Source organism: Grus americana, chromosome 2 (genome assembly GCF_028858705.1).
Source record: "Grus americana isolate bGruAme1 chromosome 2, bGruAme1.mat, whole genome shotgun sequence".
Classification (NCBI taxonomy): Eukaryota; Metazoa; Chordata; class Aves; order Gruiformes; family Gruidae; genus Grus; species Grus americana.
The window spans coordinates 70671653-70694792 of NC_072853.1; the positions used below are offsets into that span (position 1 = coordinate 70671653).

Genomic DNA, 23140 nt, shown 5'->3' on the forward strand with positions numbered 1-23140 from the left:
GTCTATGCACTGCCTAATTTTTCCCTGGTGTTCTTTTATATTTTCACATACTTGTAAAGTCAAAATAGATGTTCTGCAATGTGTAGACTACCATATTTCATTCTTTGTGTATGAACTTTTCTTTTATGGGCTCTTCCTTATAGTTCTTCAGAGTAGAGAGCACAATTGTTACAGTATTTCTTGCTATAAAAAAAGTTTCTGCTCAGTTTTCTTAGATTATCTTGCTTACTGTGTTGTGGGTTTTTTTTTTGTTTATTCAAGGGCATTGGGAGTTTCAGTGACAGACTACACATTTGAAGACTGTCAGCTAGCTTTAGCTGAAGGACAACTTCGTCTGCCTTCAGACACGTGTCTTTTAGAATTTGCAAAGCTTGTGAGAAGCCTTGGGTGAGCATATACAGTATTTGTATGTGAGGTGCATCTTTATTATATATCTATGTTTGTATAGTGTTCCCTTCATATAACAATATTGCATTTATGAGTATATATGGAATGTCATATCACAATCAGGGAAACACTAATATAAAATTAAACCAATACTGTTCTCTACTTGCAAGCAGCACCGTTAGATGCTGATGAGTAGAGTAGGTTGTAAAATTTGTATTTTCATAGTCTGACAAGTGAGCAGAGTGTGTCTGAAGGGTTCATTCCTGGAAAAAAAAAAACAAACCTGAAGAGGGTCAGCAATACTGTGGGATTCCTAATTGATACACTTAAGAGTCAATTACCCTTTCCTGTGACATCTATGAAGGGAGAACAGTGCTGCCATAGCAGTCTTGTGACTGCATTAACGTTCAACAAGTGAGGGCAGAGAGGTCACCCTTTCCCAAGAAGCACAAAGAAGTGGTTGATCTTTTGAACAGGTTACTGCTAGATGGACTTTCTAATGAAACTGTAGCTTAGTATATGCAGTATATGCTCTCTTCTCATAGTGTCAGTTCCCTCTGACTTTACCTTTCAGAAAAGCTTCAGCAAACAGTGGAGAAAAAAAAAATTACATAAACCAAATAGTAGAACTTGTTGCTACCATTTTCCTTTTTTTCCTGTTTTTCCTTTCATCCTATTGAATAACCACAAACTAAATTTATAGCCTCATCCTATTAACTGCTTTAATACAAACACCCTTTTCCATTTTTTGTCTCCTCACCTGAAAGTATAGAGCATAGTTCATGTTTCCATTCTGTACTTATTTTCTTTCACTAATTTTTCCTTCATCTTCTAGCTTGTGTACATAAATGAAAAAGGAAAAAAACAGAGAGAGAAAACTATTGGAGAACGAGGAATGTAGGACAGCATACATTATGCATTCAGATGACAAGCATATATTAATTCATTGTCGGAACTTCCATCTGAAAAGACTTCCAGTAGGATAGGAGAGACTTCTAAGGGGAAACATTCTTGCTTTGTTCCAAAGGCTCTGAATTTACAGCACTAAGAAAAAAAGCAAACAAAACAAACAAAACCAACCCAAAAAAACACCCACGTCTCTTATGCAGTTGATAATCCTGAGATAAAGTTTAATCCTCTTGATATATTGTCTGGCTTCTGTCTGCTCAATTTAAAGCTGTTCGTTCAAATTATGCTTTTCTGGGGTTTTATTTTGGCCTCTAAAACAGTTATGTGCATTTGTGAGTAAAGTGCCCTACAATCCAAAAGTTCTCCATCTGGTTTGAGCAATTGTACATTTGTGAAATATTATGCTGTCCTGATTTGGATGTGTGCCAGTAAGAAGGCTATTATGATGGTATTTTTCTGGCACAATTGGATGAAGATTGTAATATGACTTCATCTCAAATGCACGTTTGATGGCAATACAGTCATTTTGCTGTTTATACAAAGGTTTTGAGGTCGGGGAGGCATTAAGATCATCCAGTCACATCCCTAAATAACTGGAACAGTAAATTTTATTCAATGGATTTTGCATCCAGTCTTAATACTTGTTTTCAAGCAATAACATACTTTCAAGGTAACATCCAGTTTTAATGCAAGATTTTTATAGTAAGGCAAATCCAGACTTGTTTTTTGGTTTAGATTCTTTGAAATCAAGTTATACGTCTCTTTGCTACACTGGAAGAGTTATTTCTATTCATGTTATGTATCTACAGGATTCATTAACATAGTCTGTAAAATTTGCTTAGTCTGTGCTCAGCTGGATGTGATCCAATCCAGAAGCTGTGCAGCCACAGCAGCAAGTTCTCATGCTCCATCTAATGAAGAGCTTGGGCTCTGTTAACATAGCTACACAGCTGCCAGGTCACAGCTGGCTGAAACTCAGCTACCTCGTACTGAACTCTGTGGTAAAATGATTGCTGTATCAATGAGACCAATTGATCATAGTCTCATCTGCTCAAATTCTGCATTCATTAGTCCTCAAGCAGTTATGCTTCTGTTGAGCCTGATAATCTATGTCTGACCAATGAACTGTTTACTAAGCTATATGCAATCTCTAGTGTAGCTTTCATACATTGTAAATCCTCTGCTTCATTTGATTTATTCTACAATTAATTACCCCAATGTTTAAAGTGATCCTCTATTTGTACTTTGACTGGATCTACTACCATGTTCTAGACATTGAAGCTTGTTTGGATTTTGTGCCTTATTAAAGACCTCTTCAGAAAGTGTTAATACAGTATAATTAAATCTTATCTCCATCTTTTTATGAGATACTTTTTATGAGCTGTTTTAGGGTAGCTGTTTGCAAGGAGATCCTTAAGTTCTGATTTGAATTCGTTTGTTCCTATTGTCTCATGCTTCTGTTCATTCTGCATTCACTTTACCCATAAATTAGAAGGACCTTCTAGCCTTAATTGTTGTTCCCCTTTCTTATGGAACCGTGGCTTTTAGGCAATCAGTAGCTCCTTAGAGAATTCCCAGTTTGCAGTCAAATGGTTTTCTAATTTTTTTCCATTGTGATTATTTTCAGTTTTAATTGTTTTATTTCTTGAAAATGAGAGATCTCTCTCCTCTCTTTATTTAAAAAAAAAAAAAAAGCCAAATGTAGCACATAGCAATCCAAAGTAGAAATATTTTTTTTTAGTGATGGTTCTGCTTGCTGTTAGATGAGCAAAAACTTCAGGTGACTGACTTCATAAGCCTCAAGTAATTCTAGTGGTCCAGGCCTTTCGCATCTTTTTTGGGGGTGAAGTATTGATAGCCTCATCAGATTTATAGCCAGATTAAGGATCATCTGTTTGCTTGTCCCATGCTTGACTGTTGTTGTTACTGATATCTTTTCTTTTGCTTTCTGTCTACACTTCAATTTGTTAACATTCAGTACTTCGCTACTGCATTATTTACTTAATTGTTTCCTGGTTGTTTTTTCCCAGATCTTTCACTTTTAAAACTCCAGGTATGATTTGGAACATCTAGCAAGGATGGATGTGTCTTACGTCCTTCTGTTTTAGTCACTGTTTTCTACTTCTTGATTTTTCTTATTCATTTGAAGTCTTTTTGGCAAATATTCTTTAAAAATTAAGACTTTCTTCATCTATTTTTTTTTTTTTTTTGAGGCTAGGCAGCACTAATACTTGTACAAGATGGCATATTTTATTACTGGTATACATGTGGCACTGGTATACATGTGGCACAAGACCCTTTGGATTGTCAGGTTCTTGATCTGGAAAATGCATTTAGTATGTCGACTCTGAGGTTCTTTGTACTTGCCACTGAAGACAGTATGGCTTTGCTGATTATGTCCACTTCTTTTAAAAGGTATAGTTTGCAACAAATCCACTTTTTCAGGTCAGATTTCAGAAAAATCCCCTATTCTTGCCTTCTAAATTTCTTAGCTTTCTTAGTAGAATCACTCTTAGTAATTTTTTATCTTTAACAACAGGCAACAACTTATTTTGGAATTCTTGTTGGATCCTTAACTATCTCCTTTGCTTTCCTGAGCCTGAGTACTATTGGTGTCTTTTACACGTGATGGGTACTAGTGATGTCTGCCCTGGAAGAATGTTCTACAACTTTAGCAAGCCTGCAAGTTTTACCTCCTTACACACTCACTAGCTCTGGTGAAATTCAATGTTAGAAAACCTACTTGTGCTGAATCAATTCTCATGTCTCTTAAAAGCCGTAGTATTTTGGTAAGAATGACCTGAATTAAACAGCAGTTCCATTTTGGCCACTACTCTCTAATATCATCTCATCCAGTTGGCCACAAGGATCCTACTAGGCAATGCCCCTATAGGCTCGTAAGATCTGCCAGGAGGAGATAATTACCTCATAGGCCTGGTGCCTGTCTGTTCTTGCTCAACAGCCTTTACCATCCAGACTACAATGCAAACTTCTCCTGTCCATGTGTGCCTGAAATAGTGGTCCAGACTGTAGGTAGAGCTCTGCATCCCCAAAGTAATAACCCCTCACAGCTAACTAACAGAGCCATGACTTCAAGTATTCAGCGATCATCTATAACAAGAAAAAAAAAACTCTGGAGGATGTTGTCCATCTGTATTCATGATAAAAGCAATACTGACCATTACAGGGGGTGACCACAGATCAGAGTTAATGTAGCAAATACTAACCATGATAACCCCTGCCTCATGGATCAAGGCAGGGTGTGCCAGAGTATTCGGAAGGTCAGTTTTACAGCTGTTCAATATCCTTTCTCCATTATGACAAGGAGTTGCACAGAAATACATCAGCAGACATAAAACTGAATGTATTGTGCTTTTCTGGCTTAGGGCATGTTTCTCTGCGCTTGCAGTTTAGAGAAGCTAGCTACAAGATCCAGCTGTTCTTATGCAACTTCCAGCTCTGTGAGACACTAGAAGTTTTTTGGCAGGTTCCCAGCATGCAAGAAAGGAGTTTGTTTTCAAATAGTCAAATACAGCTAAAACTAGCTTTAAGGAGGTAAGACATCTCACTTGCTGAAAATAGTGGTAATTATGTTGAAAATATCCTACCTTCAGGGATCTGGTTTTCCTTGTGAAGTCTGCTGTGAAGGATTTCATGTTCAGAGCTGTTAATCTTGAAAAATACCCTTTCCATCTTCTGGGACTCAGAAATGACTTTTTGTTCTCTTTAGTGTGCACTGGTCTAAAAAATGAATCAAAACACAACAGTAAATACTGTTATGTATCGTAAAGCCTAGATCCTGCATAGAAGCCATTAGGCAAGCAAGTATGATTTCATGAGTGAAGACATCCACTGTTGGCTTTCCAGCTTTTATAGCCTCCATTGGGAGAAAAGTAACAATTTTAAAGGAATTGAGACATTCAAACATTGGTTCAGAACCTATTGTGGGATTTGGAACACCTGGCTTCAAAAGACTTCAGCAGAGTAGGTCATGGTCATCCACACATCAATTACTTTCTGATTCTGAAAGGACTAGAGGGAAGTGAGCCCACCTTGAATTACCAGATGTACAATGCAGTCACACTCAAGCTGAAGCAACAAGTTTGCCTCACTGATTCATGTATTCTTTTTGAGATTGGCTCACATCTCTTTCTATATTTATAAAACCCAAACCACAAGATGGCTGTAAGATTCCTGGTAAGCTGTGCTACTTTCTGTACAAACCTTCAAACTTCATAGCTTTTTGGACTTAATTGACTGGTGAAGAGATCTCACAAGGATTGAATTCTGCTCACCAAACGAGTACTTACTCAGTTCTAGAAGGTGAATTTTGAGTCAGTTCATTGCAAATCAAATCTCTCTGATTTAGAGCCAGATGTTAGACTGAGTATTCTGTGTCAGTGGTGGCTTATCTCAAGGGACGATTCGGATGCCAGCTGTCCTTCATCCTACAGTTGAAATCAATTTTGGCTACTAGAGTGGGGATGTATTATCTGTGGACACTTCTTATATGTAATCCTGCATGCGAGAAGCTGAGTTCTCTGTGCATCTCAAATGCTCCATGAATTCCTTTGTCATTGTTCCTGCTACTTTTCTACTTGATAGTGGAAAATGAATGTTTGCAGAGGAGTGTTTTGCTGGTCTTTTTATACTGTCTAGGACCAAAACTTAAGATAGGCACTTTAATGCCAGGATGGAGAACGTATGAACGTTCTGTAAGGGCCATGGATCTCTGGAAGAATTCTTGCATGTTCAGGTCTTGTAATTCATAAATACTGGGCTTGGTGTTGTTTAGTTAGTACATTTTTGGTAAGTCAGTTTAGGTAATGGCAGACAGCATAGTAGTTGTGTTTTCACTTAAATTTTTAAGATGGGTCAATTCACCAAGCAATCAAGGTCTGGAGCTGACGTATCAGGTACGAGCATTTCTGATAGGAAGATTATCTTTTTTCAGAAGCTCATGAGAATGCTGATCTTAAGTATTTTATTCATTCTTGTCACTGAGAGGAAGCTGCTGAGGAGTCCCAGCTGCAGTCTGGGAACAATTCTGGTGTGAGCTTTTGAGTTCTGTAAATAACTGCTTTTACTTCTCTGCAGCAGCAAACAGCAAAACAGAGAACTGCAGAAGAATATTGTAGAAGACTTTATTGGCTTCTTTTGTCTTCATGTTGGAAAGTTTGGATGCCCACATTAGCCTATATCAGTTCAGAGGAAACCTGCTGATCAAGATTTGATTGATGTTGTATTAGGGGGAGAATTTACTTTTCCCCACATACCTGCAGCACCATTTATTATATTCATAGTAAGACTTATTTTCACAAAGCAAAACCAGGAAGTTTGACTTAGCAAAAAAAAGAAACCAACCATGCAGTGGATGCCTTCATAAATTTAAAGCTGTTCATTCATCAGTCAAAATCTGGTTTCACACTCAGAAGGACTGAGAGAATTCCTGTAGCTGTATTAACTGCTGTAACTTTGGGTCACCTCGTAATGGTGTCCAACTCCAGACTGAATGTGAAAAATGAGGACTGACAAACAGGATTAACAGTATAATCACTGTTATGTAATCCCTGATTTCTTTTAGGCAAGATGCATCAGGTCTTTCCTGTTCAGTGACATTAGTAAATTTGGAATCGTAATTGGTTTATGTTACTGTCCTACAATACGGCCATATTCAAGTGACCTAAATCCCACTTACTTCTCCATGCCTGGTATTTTCTATTAGCTAGTTCTAGACTGTTTCTTGTTCACGATGATCTGCTTACACATACGGCTTATCATCAAGTTAGAATACATGACACAAGGTTATGAGCAGGGTTCCTAAGCCCTTGCAATAATTTCTAGTACAGTTCAAGAACTAATGGGAGCCTTAAAATTACAGGAATACATTCTTTTATGATGAAGTTGCTTAGTAATTCCGATTCCAGAATTTCTAATGTTTTAGACCATTATAATCCATTGCTTCATTTGGTATTTTGAAATTTGTATTCTTAAAACTGGGTTTATTTTTAAAATGTGCAAAAATAATATGCTTTCTAGCCTGAAGCCAGAAACACTTGAAGATGATCTTGATAAATATGCTGCAAGTGCCATGAAAATGGAAAAAGAAAAGGTTGATCTTAAAGAATTCTCAGCATACTTGGAATTTCCAGTTTCTGACACATTAGAAAGTATGTTTGCACTTTTTGATGAGGTAAGAAACAACATCATGTTTAAAAATTGTACTTCTGGTAAACTCTGCTTTAGCCTAATTCTGTTCCAGTTGAATTCACTGAGGTCTGATTTGGGCCAGTGCTGAGTGGTTTTAAGCACTTCACAGTATTTGCCTGCTATATTTCCCTTTCAGCAAGGTAAGAGCACCTATCATCAACTAAAGCAAGCATTCATTCAGGTAGAAATTGAAAGGAGTATCAGTTGGATAAAAATTATTTTCTTTCTAGATGCAAAATCTGAAGAGGAGGAAAGATGGCTTCAGGCTGTCTCTGCTGCGGCTTGTTGCAACTGAATGCAGTGCTTATTAGCTGATATTTTACTTACCTTGCTAATAAATCACTTGTTCTTCTAGGGTGCCAGAAACCTGAAGGACCTAGGAACTTGGCAAATGAGCCAATTTTTCATTCCTCTGGCAATCAGTCAAGATGGGGGAATAACTGTTATCTTTGTCTGGATGAGGTGCTGTTTGGACCAGGAGATGGATATGTCCATAGTGTTCTCTCTTAGACCAAAGAGCAGATGTCATGTCTTCAGGGCTTAAATTAGGCTACCTTGCTGTCTGGTTTTCTAACTTTAATTTCAACCTGGTAATTCAGATGGTTTAACATAAAAATCTTCAATGTGCAAGTGAAGGGTGACAATAGCAGCACTGTCTTCCAAGAAACTGAAGTATGACTTATGACTGCGACTCTGAAAAGGGCCTGCAGAGCATTGACCCAGGTTCTTGCCCTGAATTAATTCCATTTTGGTGAGACTTTTTTTGCAGTGGCATATATAATGATCTTTCTGAATATTCTGCATCTTTAGCAGCTGTTAGTTATTTATGAAAGTTCTCAGGCAAATTGCAGTATTTTGAGGTGAGGTTTTTCTTCACAGAATGAAGATGGCATAATTGACATTCGGGAATTTGTCATTGCTCTGTCAGTTGTCTGTAAGCCATCCAAAACTCTGGAAACAATTCATTTGGCATTTCAGGTAAGCAGTATTTTTTTCCTCTATGTAGTTTACTTTTTTGACAAATTATTAATACTGCCATTAATCGTAACAGAAGCTTGTTTTGCATGCCCTTTTAATACTTAATTACATTTTAAAATGACATTAACGGAAAGTTGATTAAGCAGTCATGTTTAAAGAGAATGCACTGCAAGTTTAAGTCATGTAAAATTATGTAAGTTTGCAGTTTGAAATTGTTCTCTGTGGAACTCTGGTAGAATCTTTTTCAGCACATTGAGTCTCAAACCTGAAGTCCTTTTGTATTGATTCCTCTAAACTAAATGAGTTGTGCTTACTACTTTTATAATGTTTCAATCAAATCTTATTTTTCAAGATAATAAAATATTCTAAAACTTTTCTTACACATTAATAGGGATTAATCCTTTTACCCCCTTTTATCATCTTGATAAGAGGGAAGAAAATCTTAGTCTTACCATGTTTCTGTGTTGGTCCTGCAGTCTCTGCCCAGACCTTACGCTTCCCAGAAGCGTTCCTGATCTCGTTCTAGCCTCAGTGGTTTGTTGTAGCATCAGTATAGATGGCTTTTTGGGAAAGTGACAGCAGCATTACTTAATGTTTGCCATTCCAGTGGGTTTGTCTGACACCTTGGTTTATTGCTTTTTAATTGGTTTCTTTAATATTGCTATTTCGACACAAACTGTGCTGCATCCTGCATCATCTTTTCCCTTTGCCTTGAACTTGCATGGTCTTTAGTGTTACTGAAACTGAAGAGTGCTAACTCTTGATGTTGTCGTCACTGGTGAATACGTGTTGTTGAGAACGTTCACTTGCATGGTACTACACGGCAGCCTTATTTTTCGAGTAGCTGTTTTCAGGTTCTTCAGCATACCTGTGTGTATTCTCTTAACTATGTTTTGCTAAAGAAATGAGGCTTCTGTGAATGTTCAGTGTTCACATCTGTCATTCCTACCCTTTGTCTGGTATCAAACAAATTTGACGAAAGAGGAAGGAACAAAAATATTTAGTTCCTACAAATATAGGGGGAAATCTGCTTCTTGTAGCTGCTGTTACTTACTGCTACTTCTGAGGGAAAAACAGAAAGGTCTCTACCCTTACTTATTCCATTGCGTAGATCATGGCATAGAGAAATGCTTTTTGGTCAGCTCTGTGTCTTCACACTAATGATCAATCTGAAAGTAAACTTGAAGGTGACTTTTGGGCAGTATTTCAGTGAAATTTATCCATCATGATGCATAATGTGCAATATACTTTTACGATTTTAGAGGAAGAAAAGCTCAGATTAGGCAATTTTCTTTTTGGAAGCACCTAACTTTTAAGAAACAGTTCTATTAAGTTAAAACAAATCATCTATTCTTCACTATTTGCTCCATTGTGCAATTCATAATACATAATTTGGAGTTCCCTGGTTAATTGCAAAAGATAAAGTTAACTATACAACTGCAAAGAAGTTCTGTGCCTGTATGAAGAAGGGGAAGCACTCAGCAAGGGGAAGCAGGTATGGCTCATTCTATCCTGCTAGTGATGATCAGAAGGGTTAAAAAAAGTCTTGAGCTGGGGAAACTTCGCTCACAGTATTCTAGGAAACAAAGGGAAGAGAAATTTTTTTTTAATCCTTTCTTTCCCTCCTTTCCTGGGTTTGTGTGCAGTAAGATATTCACACAGCTTACAGGGAGCCACTGAAGGATCTAGTCAGTTTGTGAATGTGTGGCTTTGAACAGCTGCTGTCCTCTGCCATGTGCTACTTTTTGCAAAGCACCTTGTCATTTGTCTTCAGGGATAAAGTGCAACATTTCACATAGCTGAACAAGTTTTCAAAGTGGAAGTGCTTAGTATATGGTTGAAGAACTTGAAAACTAGGAGTTACTAAGCCACCAGAGTTCTAAAGCAGTGGGCAATTAAGAGAAGGGGGGATTATGGCAATCAAGTATAAGAGCAGCACTCCAGTGTAAGTGCTACGCATCCTCCCCTCCTAATTGCTAAGGAGACAAGAGAGAGTTGTAAATCTTGCCAGTATGACACTTATGAGCCTTACCATCAAGTATCACCTTCTGACTACTTGAGCTGTGAAAATATAGCAGGTTTTATTAAACATTGCCTGTCTTGTCCTTGCGCCTACTCCTTGTGAAACAGTGTGCAAGTTAGGTGCTAGGGAGGAAAAGGCAAGATTACAGATTTGAACATGAATGTCATCTTCCATTGTACTTCAATTTTTTTATTCCACTGACTTTTTTTTTTATTCCATTGAGGTGTGCTGTCTCATGACAGCAACTTCTGCTTGTGTGAAAAATATATCCTTGTGCCTGTTCAATCTCATCAGTTCCTACCTTCTCAATGATGTAGAGAAACTAAAAGGAAGTTTCCAAAATAGCATTTTTTTTCCATGGTTCAATATTTGCAGTGTTGTCATGCTTGAAAATGAGACAAGCATGTTTTAAAAACTCTTCTGTCTCAATTTCCATTGCATGGGCAAATTGAGTTATTTTAGAAAGTTTAATCAAGTCGTATTTGTTACAGATGTTTTGAAATACTCAAGTCCTTTTTTTCAGGGGAGAACACTACATATACAAAAATAGAATGAGACTGTGAACAATTATTTTTATTTATCGATATCCTGTCAGTAGTAAAGCTGATGCAAAGAGTTTCCTCACAAAGAGTTAGGACTTAAGAATATGCAAATTATTGTTTTCTAGAATTTTGAATAAATATTTGTAGAAAATTATAGGCCCATCACTTTATTGGGGTAGGATTCTCCTGATTAATACAATGCCATTTAGATGTAGGCATTTTATACAACCTGGCTGTCAAATCAGGTGGATGTTGGTCAAAGGAGTCTTGAGTTTTACATCTGACCAAGTGGAAATGGTATCTGCTTTAGGCTGACCTAAATATATCTCCTGATTCCGCAGACTGTCTTAGAGTTTGGACATATAGATCAATGGACTGAAAATTATTCTCAGTTACATATCTGCAAAACACATTAGTGTTAAACAGTCTTGTCTCTGAATATCATTGAAATGCCAGGGGTCAGGCATAGGCTTTTCTGAATATAGCAAGCTTTACTTTCTAAGTGTACACAGGTCAACTAATAATAAATATTGCCTTTTACGCAGACTAATCAGAAATCCTTAGTAGATCACATCAATCTGAAAGCAACTAGAATTTCCAATACCAAATTTTAATTTTGCATTAACTTCTTCATGTAGTGCTGTTTATAGGAGTTAGCATTCAGCTTTGCAATGATTTATCTTGCTCTCTTGATTCATAGCTGTACCAGTCAGAAAATGGAACTATAACAGAAGATGATTTAGCTCGTATTCTGAAGACTGCCATGGGTGTGTCACAGATTAATGTCATGCATCTTTTTAGAGCTGTAGATGAAGAAGAAAAAGGAGAGATTACATACAGTAAGTATTTTAAGTGGATCTGAACTGTCACAAAACGTCAAAGCTGTCTGAATTCATGTTGATATACCAACCAGTTATATTTCTATTAAACTTTTTTAGTTGACTTGTTGACTTTAACAATGATAAAAGCACTGCAGATAAAGTATTTTTTTTAAATGTAAATTTACTCTAATATCAAATGTCAGATTTAGATGTTTTCAGAGGTTTTCCTTTCCACATTAAGTCAGGCAATACGTAGGTTAGCTTTTTCAGCATGTTCTGTTCTGACTTACATGTATGTGAATATGTATTTTTAAGAAAGCTATCTTAGCTCTGTCCTGTAGTTTTGTCTCTTGTATCTGTTCCCTGTGATTTCTGTCCTCCCAGAATATAGGGGGGTGTAAGATTTTCTACTCCCATAATTTCTCAGACTGTTTGAAAATAAGTGACAAGTGGGGCGGGGAGGGAAACAAGGGGTTATTAACCAGGCTGCTCAATACATAGTCTGTAATGCAGGTGATATGGCGGCAAGAAAGTTGCATTTGAAAAATTGAGAGATCTAGATGAATAGATTATGCTGGGAATCAAAGTACTTGTGTATTACTTCAGATTCTTCATCTTTTATGCAGTAAGGTTCTAAATTTAGTTATATCATTTAAGTATGAACTGAGTTGTTGATAGCCAACATATTACATATCTGCAGTAGAAGTGCTTATGACGTGCCCTGTTCTAGTGGTTTTCCTTCACAATAATCACTATGTATTTAATTTGTAAAAATCTTATAAATTATAAGACATCAGTGTTAGTAAATCACAATTTCTGCACTAGTAACTACTACATTTCAGTCATACAATATATATGTAAAGCTCTGCCTGCCCGCCCCCCCCCCCCCCCCCGTCACCAGCTTCAAAAATACTAGCACAGAATCTAAGATGGTAAGCCTAGCAGAACTCTAATTTTGGTACACTTCATCGTTTGAGAATAGCTGAATTTGAAATAGTGTACAAGTGAACTCCAACCAGTTCATATGAGTTACCAAAGAATTCATATTTTAATATCCATCTTTAATAGTACTTAGCTGCATTTACCTTTGCACTTTTCCCCTGAGTGGTCGTGTTATGTTCCCATCTCAAGAAAATCTGGACCACTGAGCCACAGCAGTGGGCACTGAAGTGCTTAGCTCTCGTTTTCGCTATTTTATTTCCTGCAGTCAAGAGTAGTATTTTGTGAGGCTGCACAAAGTAGGATGGTGTTTACATCCCTTCTTTGAAACTTTGCTTGGATTCTTTTCTGAGAGAAAAGAATTTTATAATAGAACTTAATAATATCAACATTGTACTGAGATTTTAACATATCTGAAAGCTTAATAGTAAGAATAAATGTCCAGTTTTTTGTGGTAGATAATTAGAAGATGAAAACAAACTTTTGGTATTGCATTTCTGTCTTGAAAGTTCTTGCAGTAAATATTCAGTCTCTTGCCTTTCCTGAGAATATGTGCAACTCTCAACATACTCCATTTGTTGCACTTAAATACTGAGGAAGGAGAGGTGGAAAACTTGCAGACTACACCTTTTCTGAAAACATTGATCAGACAGGTTCTGAGAAATCAGAACTTTGTATCTGGTGGAAGAATAGTGACATTAGATATACACAGCAGAGGGCTCTGCTCACAAGCTCCTTCTTTCTAGGGTGTTGGAATGTGAAGCAGGAATATTAAATCTTCAGTCCTACTTGTAAGAACAAAAAATAAAATATCCAAAGTATCAAACATAAATTGCTGCACATGTAGCACAGTCCTTGAAGCCAGAGATCTCATCCCAAAGGAAAAGCTCAGGTTGCAGGTAAACAGAATAACCAGTAGCAAAATCCAATTGTATAATTAGATTGATAATCTTGGATCTGAATTGGTAGAAGTCTGGATTTTTGTCGCATGTTTGAAAAACCACTGGTTGCCAAAGTTCTGCATATTGTTTCAGTTCTCTTAAGCAGTGTGCTGTTGGCTTAACTGTTTAGATGCACCTTGATCCAAAAGTCATCCCTTCACTGTAATCTAGAGAGAGGCAAGATTTCTCAATCTTAAGACATGATCCTGGAGAATTAGAATAGGTTCTGTATGTGGGCATCACAAATTTGAGGAAACTCTCCACCTGCTCTTTATTAGACAAATGGTGACTGCAAAAGTGTTCTGAAGACTCTGCCTTGCTTGCTGGTAACAAGAAGAAAGGAGGAATTGGCAATATTGTGAATATCTATATGGATGAACTTTCAGAAAAGGAAGAATTATTTGTTCTTTGAAATATAGTATTCTTACCTGTATTAACTACAGGATTATCCTGTTAAGTTCACTACACTAAAGTAACTACGCAGCTGAGGGGGAACAAAAACTAGAGGAGATTTATGAACATGCGGCTTCCATCAGGAGCATCAGGCAGTAGGAGGGTATTGCAAAGGCAGGAGAAAAACCTTGAAGTTCTTGTAGTACATATGCATACTTAATGCAAAAGTATAGACAGCAGTCTTAAAGAACTCATTTTGGGTTCTTTCCTTCTTGTCTCTCTCCTCTTAGTAGGGGTAGGAAGCAAAATTACTTTTTTTCCCATGTAAATGACTAAAGTGATCTTTTCCTCAAGTCTAATTCTTCACAGTTGCTTTACACTTGAGCTACAAGATGAGACCTGTGATTAGTAGCCATGCTGGAATAGCTCATTCTTTCTACATTGCCTTGTCTCACGTTTCTGATGAATGAGGCAAATGGGATCTCAAGCACTTTCTTTGAGCTCTGCTGTGTACAATTTTGCTAAATATTCCATAATATCTTCAAGATTTGTTTCAGCAAGACCCAAAATGTCTCCTTACTGAGATCTATCAGAAACATTATCCTGTTCCATTTAGTCCTTCCTGGAATCTGAGGTTTTTCATTTGGATCCAGTACTGATAAAACATTGAGGGATGGATCCTGACAGAGTTGTTGGGATGCTGATCTGGATATAGACTGTCATACTTGTATGATCAACTACTCCAAGGGATTTTCTGAATTTATTTTCTGAAAAGATATAGTACCTTTTTGAAGAATTACTTGCATCTACAGTAAATATTCTAGTCTTTCCCATGCAGAAAGGATTATGCTTTAATATGATTGCAAGAACATCTTTGTACTGTTGTTGAAATTTTTATACTTATCTTACCTTAGTTGGGCTAACTATCAGAATGATCTTTCCCAAAAAAGGCTATTTTTTCACAGTCATTGGTATGATGCGCACGTTATATGCGTTGTTACAAAAAGGGATCAATCCTTGGGATGGGCTTAACGTGTCCCTGTGAAAAAAGGGAATGCTTTCATGTCTGCTGCAGGCCAGACTCAGTTAAGGTACATAGCCGATTGCTGTCCTTCTTAGCTGCAGAAGTATAATGTAGTTAGTTGGATTCACTGAACGTGCTTAACTGTTTTGATTCTGATGAATCAGTTTGCACTCAAGCATTTCTAATATATTATTGCAACTACTACCACTGTTAAATATTTTAAATACAAAAGAATGTTCTACGTTTCCTTCTTGAAAAAGTCAGATGCATCACATTCTTTGCCATGAGATTATTTTTAAAAAAAGTTGAATTTGCATTAAATATTATTGAAAGAAGAATTTTTGCTGTATGCATTTTTGAACATTTATTTTTTTCCCTGAAGACTTTATAATTTGCACAATGAATCAGCCTGTTGTACATACAGGTTTGTCAACACAGATGACAGTGTTGTTTTTCATGGCCTGAACATCATCAACTTTTGTTGAAGTTAAAGGGTCCAGAATACTTTAGATCTGTATAAGCTGTGAGTAAAGGATACCCACTTATTTGCGGAAAGCAGAAGTTATGTTTATTGCATTCTGCCCACATATCCCTTTGTAGCAGTTCAGAGGCAGGGTTGACCTCCATCTTCAGTGCCCCCATGAGCCAAATTACCTGGCCCTTTGCAATATTGAGAAAAACACTCCATCTCAGAAAGAGCAGGGTGGCAGAGAGGGAAAGCCATGGTAGTTTCCTTCTTCCACACCAGCCCAATTGTACCAAGAGCAGCTGGGCTTCACTCCTCCGAAGGGCTATTTCAGTTGTCATCTGCGCCATGCTCCAGGGAACTCTCAGCATCATCTGATCATGAGCTCTTCAGGGATAACAAAGTGAATTTGAGTGGGCAGTGTGTGATACACTGTAGGTGAATGAGTTGGTGATAATATTCGCATCCAGCTTCTTCCAGTGTCAGTTTACATTATGAGAATAGCTTCTTGTGACTTGAATCCTGTACAGTATCTTGTGTTCAAATCATGTCTGAATAAACAGTCATACGGGCAAATTGTGACAAGACTTCAGTGCCTGATTGTTAACACAAAATGTAACTTCTTGACGTTAGGGATTCCCTGCTCCCCCAAGAACTAATCTTGCTCTTTCTATCATATTATTAGTACCCAACATTAAAATCAGTTTTTTCATGATGTGTCACAAAGTAATTATCTTCTCAATATAATTCTCCAAAATATTGGGAGTTTTGAAACGCTGAAATCTTGAAAGCGGAAGGCAACAATGACAACTGCTGTTAGGTTAAAGAGAATTATGAGTGCAAAGCATTAAAGGGCACGTTTGCAAAAGACTTCCCAGATTTTTAAGAAATGACTGCTCTTGCTGTTGGTTGTTCCTCAGCTGGAGAGCTTCTGCCCTTCCCCCAGTGAACAGTGAGATGCTATGTCAGGGCATGTGGTGCTTCTCATGCATTTTAATGCAAATCTGAGCCTGTTTACCCCTTCACCATACAAGCTAAGCTAAGCTCTACTCTGAAGTGTTTTAAGAGGGCTTAGATAGCTCTTTGTGGCATCTCAGCTCTGGGGATGTGGTAAACTTCTGCTGAGAAGCTAAAACAAGCTGTGGGGATAGCATTATGCTAACTGCTGCTATTTTTCTCCAAAGTGATCATGTGATTATATATGTGTAAGTATTCAGATTTAGCATCCTTCTGTTTCAAAGAGTTGATTCTGTGTAACAACAATTTTTTTTTAGATGATTTCTACAGATTTGCTGAATTGCACCCACACTTTGCAGAAGACTATCTCTATGCTGATCAGATGGGAGCTGAGAGTGGCTTGGAGACTTCATCTCTTTCTGCTCCTAATGGTATCTGTACTGACTTCAGCCCTGAAAACGCTGAAGATACAAAAAAGCTGCTGCAGAAGAAATTGAATTGACACTACAACTGTTACCTTCCTCTCCTGGTGAGAGGATTGTCTTTTTTTGGGATTTTCATATGTCACTCCAACTATACAGCAAATACCAGTTTTGTGTGTGAAAGTTCTTCTACCTTAATACCATTCTTTGAATCATATGTGCTATATATTTAACAACATGTTCCAGGTTACTTTGGGGAAGGTGTTTTTATTTTTTTTTTTTTAAAAAGGTCTTTGAAAGGCAACAATGTGAATGTGCTTCATTATTAATGTTCATATTTAAAAGGAGGCGGCACACTTATTTATATTCCATTGGCTAGTTTAATGTACAAAGTGTCGCACAAATGTGCATGTATAAAGAAACTGTAGCTACTATGGTGTTAAGTGCACTTTGGTGATTAGTGTTTTCCCTAGTTATGGGGATGTTCATTTGGGGCCAAACTTTGCTGTCCATGTTTGCATAGTCAGTCTTGTTGATTTTGGTGGGATTATTCTCTTGCGCAAGGCAAGCACGTTTTGGCCCTTTGTTTTGGTTTCAGTAAACAGTTTGGAAACAATAATGCAAAAACTTGCTAAGGATTACTTTTTTATTTTTATTGTTCAATGACAACATTGTTTCTCTTTCAGTCTATTCCATGGTAGAATGAAAAGGAAAGGCTCCTTATCCCTCACCCCAACACTTTTCTACTGTAATCTTCCGGATGCAATTAAATGTTAACTTTTTCCAAACTGACATGCCACATACTGTTTGCAAATACATGACAAAACTGTTTGTGCTTTTTCTATTATAATCAGTTCAAATCATGTCCACCCAACATTTAAATGGAAGGTGTTTACACAATTCTATTTAATCTAGATTCATCAGGAATCACAGGTTTCTTTTGTAGCAAGCCTGTACATACAGATAACTTAGCACGGAACACACTATGAAAACTTTGTTGTATCAGCACAAGTTTGAAAAGCTTGCAGTTAATGGAGAAGCCAAGCCAGCAACAAGTTGCAGAACATCCTGAAGAGATGCTACTTAAATCTCTATAGCTACATCACATAAACTACATATAATGTATATGAAGTTTAAAACAGTTTAGAACTGTTTAAAAAAACCCCAACAAACAAAAAACCCACCACCAAACCAAAACAACCTAAACCACTTGTATTAGTAATGTTTCTTATCTTTCCTTTTGTAAAGCCAGATGCCTTAATTACGAATGGAGGTCTTGGAGAAAAATTTAAATTATTGTAAAACCACAGAGCTTCACTGATTAAGAAATGTGACCAAAAGCCTCAAGGAGTAGGAAGGAAGACTGTCACAAAATAACTCTGATGGCAACTTTACTTCCAAACAAACAAAAAAATATTTTCAAATAATTTCTGTGACTAATGTTGTAGGGCTGCGCTAAAATACAATGTGATTGGAAAACTGCTGTTGAGATTTGAATCTTTCACATGTTAGAGTAATTTAAAACTAGATTTGAAAGGGAAGAATTTTAACAGAAGGAAATCTGTACCAAATGCTTTTATTTTTTTTAAATAGCAGGAGTGTTTTAAAGCTCATTAGGGTATTGGAATGTGTCCTTAGAAATCCCTAACTGTATGTGGCAAGTCACCAAACTGAAACTGGCTTCAATAGAAAGAATATGGGGGGAAAAAATGTAAGAAATTATGCTTTCTGCAGGATATGTAGAGGTAGGTCATCATTTGGAGGTAATAACTAAATTTTTGATTTATCTGGGTAATACATGCCAAGCTGACAGGGCTGTAGCAGACTGGCAGACAAGAGCTGAATTAAAACTGATCATGAAAAATAGGATAAATGACTGGGAAAAATAAAGCATGTGAGGAACTAGACTTAGGTAGGAATAGTCAGCTGCACAAACAGAGGAGGGAGTGGATATTTACTGCATAAAACATTGTGGGGCAGGGATGGCATCGAGTATGACAAACTGAGCACTCTTAACTCATTGCTGCAGAAAAGATACACATTACAGTGGGATGCACCAACAGTGCAGCCTGTGAGAAGTGTAGTGGTATATCTGTGTTACCAAGGTGTGGTAAGGCCTTACCTGAAGTACCTGCCCATGTTGGGGCACCTGAGAAAGATGGGGAGTAGCTGGATAGAGTCTGGAGGACAGAAGGTACTCAAAGACATCAAAAGTATTCTTTAATCCAAAGAAGAGACTGAAGGAAGATGTGAAAACAGTCTTCAAATATGGAAAAAGTTGCTATAGAGAAGATAGGAACAGTCATTTCTCCACATTGATGGTAGATACAGGCTATTCATTTAAAAGGCAAGTAAAGCATTAGGAAAATGTCCTTACAATACACCTAGTTAAGCGAAGGAGACTGGATTATTCCAGGTGGGGCAAGGAGCCTTCCTTCACTGGAGGCTTTGAAAACAGGACAGGCAACTAAGGCAGAGACAATTTATTGATCATGCCCTGGGGTCGTAGGGATGTGTCCTGAGGTCTACTTTCTGTGCTTATACAGGATGTATTTCAGTCTGTATGCAAGGGAAGGCACATGAACTGTAGTCTGGGTGTATTGCATCTCCTCTACAAGACTTTTTATGGCATGTGGCTCAAGCTGGCAAAGATAGTTATCTTTTGCTTTGTATGTGAGCTTGGGAACTTGAGAATTTCAGAGTGCAGGGGATGAGAGAGAGTTCCCTTAGACACATGTCTGAAAAGAAGAAAAAGGTAGACTTAATATCCCATGGACAACTTTGAGGTGAGAGAAGCTCCAAAGGAAGAGGTATTCTGTATGCATCTGTGACAGAGCAAAGAGAGCTGATTGAAGTTGACTAAATATGAGTGTGCCTAATTTGCATGTATGGTGTGTGTAACTTGGAGATCTGTCTTCTGAAAACCATTTGGTTTCATATTTGTTTTGACAAGGGAGATGTTTTCTAATTGCGGTGAGTGTACTAACTGCACTTGTGCACAACTAAGCTGTGCGGAGTGTTTGGGCTGAAGGGTGCTGCAGCCTACAGTGGATGGACCCTTAAGAAAATGCCACGTTGCATGGTGAAGAGGCACTGAAAGTCGTGGGCGTCAGTGAGTTTGGTCCAGAGCTGCTGCTGAAGAAGGCTCATGACCAGCGCATCGTTTGCTTGGTGAGCAAGTACTGTTGGAAGCAACCATTAAAAAAAAAACCAAACCAAAACAACAAACCACAAAAGAACACTTAGATTCTGTAATGAATTATGATGCTCTCTCTTTTGTGAAATTGTTGAACGAGGTAGAGACATAATAGGATGAGCGATAGGGTGAAGTCCTGATCAGCCTGCATGGAAACATTGGTAGATCACACATAGTGTCACAAAAGCTAAGATTAATGAATATAATACAGGTGATTTTAGCATCTGTAGTATATAAGGCTATAATATTAGACAGCCTCGTAGTGAGAGAAAAGCCGCGTTACTGTAGGGTGGTAAACTCAGGACTTTATTGAGGGCTGAGACCTGTAACACTGCACTACTACAGCAACGTTCATTACAACTCATCTACCAAACTGACTGCTAAAGTGTGTTAGCTGTTCCACATAAGTAGCCTTCTGAAAAGGCACCCAACTGTGGAACAGCTGGGTTGTGACAGTCAAGTTTCAGTGGCTTGCTGCAATGTCAGGGTAGAAGTGAAAGCTTCCTTTCCCCTTCACCAAACATTGACATGTAAATGCTTTCAATTTAAAAATTACAGATTTTACAAACACAGTTTTATTTTAACTGGTGATATTAACAGCCCCTAAATTTATAGGGAGACATATGAAGAAATGACGTTAGTTCTCTGCAACAGTTTGACTTAATAAATGATCCTTAGAGAAAAATGCAGGGGCGTGAAGACATTTGACATTTCTGATGAGCATTTTACTACTTTTATGTAATACTGCTATCCCTTGCCAGTAGAGCTCTTGCATCAGACTGATTTTTTTGTATATTGTATGAGAGACCCAGCCAAAGCTTTGTTATTCTGATTGGATTGCGGAAGTATGCGCTGTATTTTGAATTTATTTAACACAGAAAATCACAAAATCCAAAGTACCTAAAAAGTGTCTTTTTTCTTCATTTATATTTCTTCAAATGTAATAAAACCCCACTAAAACCAAATGTTTAGGAAGTGCAAAGTGCGTTTAAACCACTGCCTCTACCACGGTAAGGCAAGTGCAATTGCAGATTTCTCAGGAGTCCACTGCTGTAAGCAGATACACTTAAAAGGCACTATAGGCAATTTGTAACCCTTCTGGAGAAATTAGGTTGTACACTTAGTGTAATTCATTGGTATAAAATTATGTGTTTTGATGCATTTATTGTAGCTAGAATAATCTCACTATGATAAAGCAACCAGGCTTGTGTGTGTGTGCTAATCCCACTTTGAAGGTATAAATCCTTAGGTCACAAAGGTTGCAAAGGAGATGTGTGCAGTAAGGAAGTGATGCAACCTCTTTAGCAGCAAAGCTGCCAGAAGTAAATAGTCAAGTTTTGTACAGAGCTGTATATTAATAAATTTCATGCAAACTGAATAGATTTGTTAACTAGTTTAAGCATTGGGCTGGTTGGAATATGTTTTTATTCATAAAAGGTAGCATTTTTCTGGAAGAGGGGTTGTTGCACTTGAGCATTTGCGTAGGTTGATAAATTTTCTAAAGCAGATGTATATTTATGAGTTCCATTACAAGGCCACCTTCAGTATTGCCATTAAGTTATTTTTTCTATGTTACATCATTATGTGGTAAGTACAGCTTTTTGTGTTAACTGTTTTAGTTATATTCTGCTTTTTGCTCCTTCAAAAATAGTATTCTCATTTAAAAAAACAAAACAAAAAGCAAAACCAAACTCAAGTCCTGCAACTTGTATTCTTTGAGTGCTATGTGCTGTAGATCCCACGATCTCAGAAAAACTATATACACACTGCTTTCCATACATTATGGGACTGAACTAGGATAAAACCTCTGATAAAAACTCTTAGCAAGTCAGGTCAATTTTCAGTGTGGGTTCTAAGACTTTCTGAAATGTTGCGTTTTGCTTGTGTGAAGTCTCTGCTTTTTTGTAGCAGCATTTTCATGAGCATCCCTAGCAGTAAGAAATAACAAATATGTTGGCCAAGATTTTTACATAAGCAAAATTTAAGTTCAGCTCCTAAACTCATATTGAAGCACAGAAGTTCCCTGTGAACGCAGTACTTCAGATGGTTTGTTACTTTTTAGGTATCTGAATTTCAGCTAACTTGGAAAACTTTAATTATCTAAGTAATGTGGCTAGATCCTTTACAAAAAAAGGAGGAAGAGTAAGTCCAACAGTTTGAAGTGGAAAGTAAGAATGTGTAATCAGTGCCCCTGATAATTAATAATTTAATGAATAATTAATTAGTCCAGCAAAACCACAAGATCTGTTTCACAAATGAGCAGAAAGACTGAGGTTGTCATTTGGGTAATTTTGCAGTCCCAGCTAGGCAGAAATTAAGCCAGCTGCTCTTTAGTCAGAGGACGTTTTCTCGAAGGTACTGCAGTATCATGTATCCAAGTAATGTCTAGGTCACTGGCAGCGCAGCCAGTGAAGTATCTGCTCTCCCTGCCTTTTTCCTATGAAGACAGGATACAAGTATTCAAACCAGGACAGGAACCTTCTAAGACCTTACAGGTAAAGTCCTCCAGCACCACCTCAGAAGAACAAACACAATTGTTATGTGCTATAGCTCAGGCAGTGAACTGGGTATACATGTTAGTCGCTGACACGTTGTGATCAAAACATGCTTAAATGATGTAATGTTGAGGTAAAACTGAGAGAATGCAGCAGCAGAGATCATCCATTAGACGTGCCTGTACTTGCATCTGTGAATATTTCCTGCATCTCATAGTGATCAAGTTAAGACAGTTTCTCTCCCTAGGAAACTTTTTAGGTTTATTTCAAGATATTAATTATTTTGTCTTTACGAGTGGAAGAATGATTTGTTTTGTAGAAAACGGCTTCTTTTTCCCCAGATGGTATGATGTGCTTTATCACGTGTGACAGGATTAAACTCAAGTGGGTGATACCAAGAGAGCAGAGGATTTAAGAGGCTTATAAAACAGAGGGGT

At 37.5% G+C, this 23140-nt stretch overlaps 1 protein-coding gene across 2 annotated transcripts in view; it reads left to right on the plus strand.

Moving 5' to 3' along the window:
* LPCAT1 (lysophosphatidylcholine acyltransferase 1) overlaps positions 1-18876 on the plus strand; it is a 65792-nt gene extending 46916 nt beyond the window's left edge. Inside the window, exons 10-14 of one of the 2 annotated variants that reach the window (XM_054817630.1) lie at positions 262-387; positions 7336-7489; positions 8386-8484; positions 11750-11888; positions 16908-18876. In XM_054817630.1, the coding sequence (XP_054673605.1) occupies positions 262-387; positions 7336-7489; positions 8386-8484; positions 11750-11888; positions 16908-17092 (703 nt within the window). In that variant the 3' untranslated portion in view covers positions 17093-18876. The remainder of the gene's footprint in view (positions 1-261; positions 388-7335; positions 7490-8385; positions 8485-11749; positions 11889-16907) is intronic. The other variant, XM_054817632.1, reaches the window with a different exon arrangement.
* The last annotated feature ends 4264 nt before the right edge of the window (positions 18877-23140 follow it).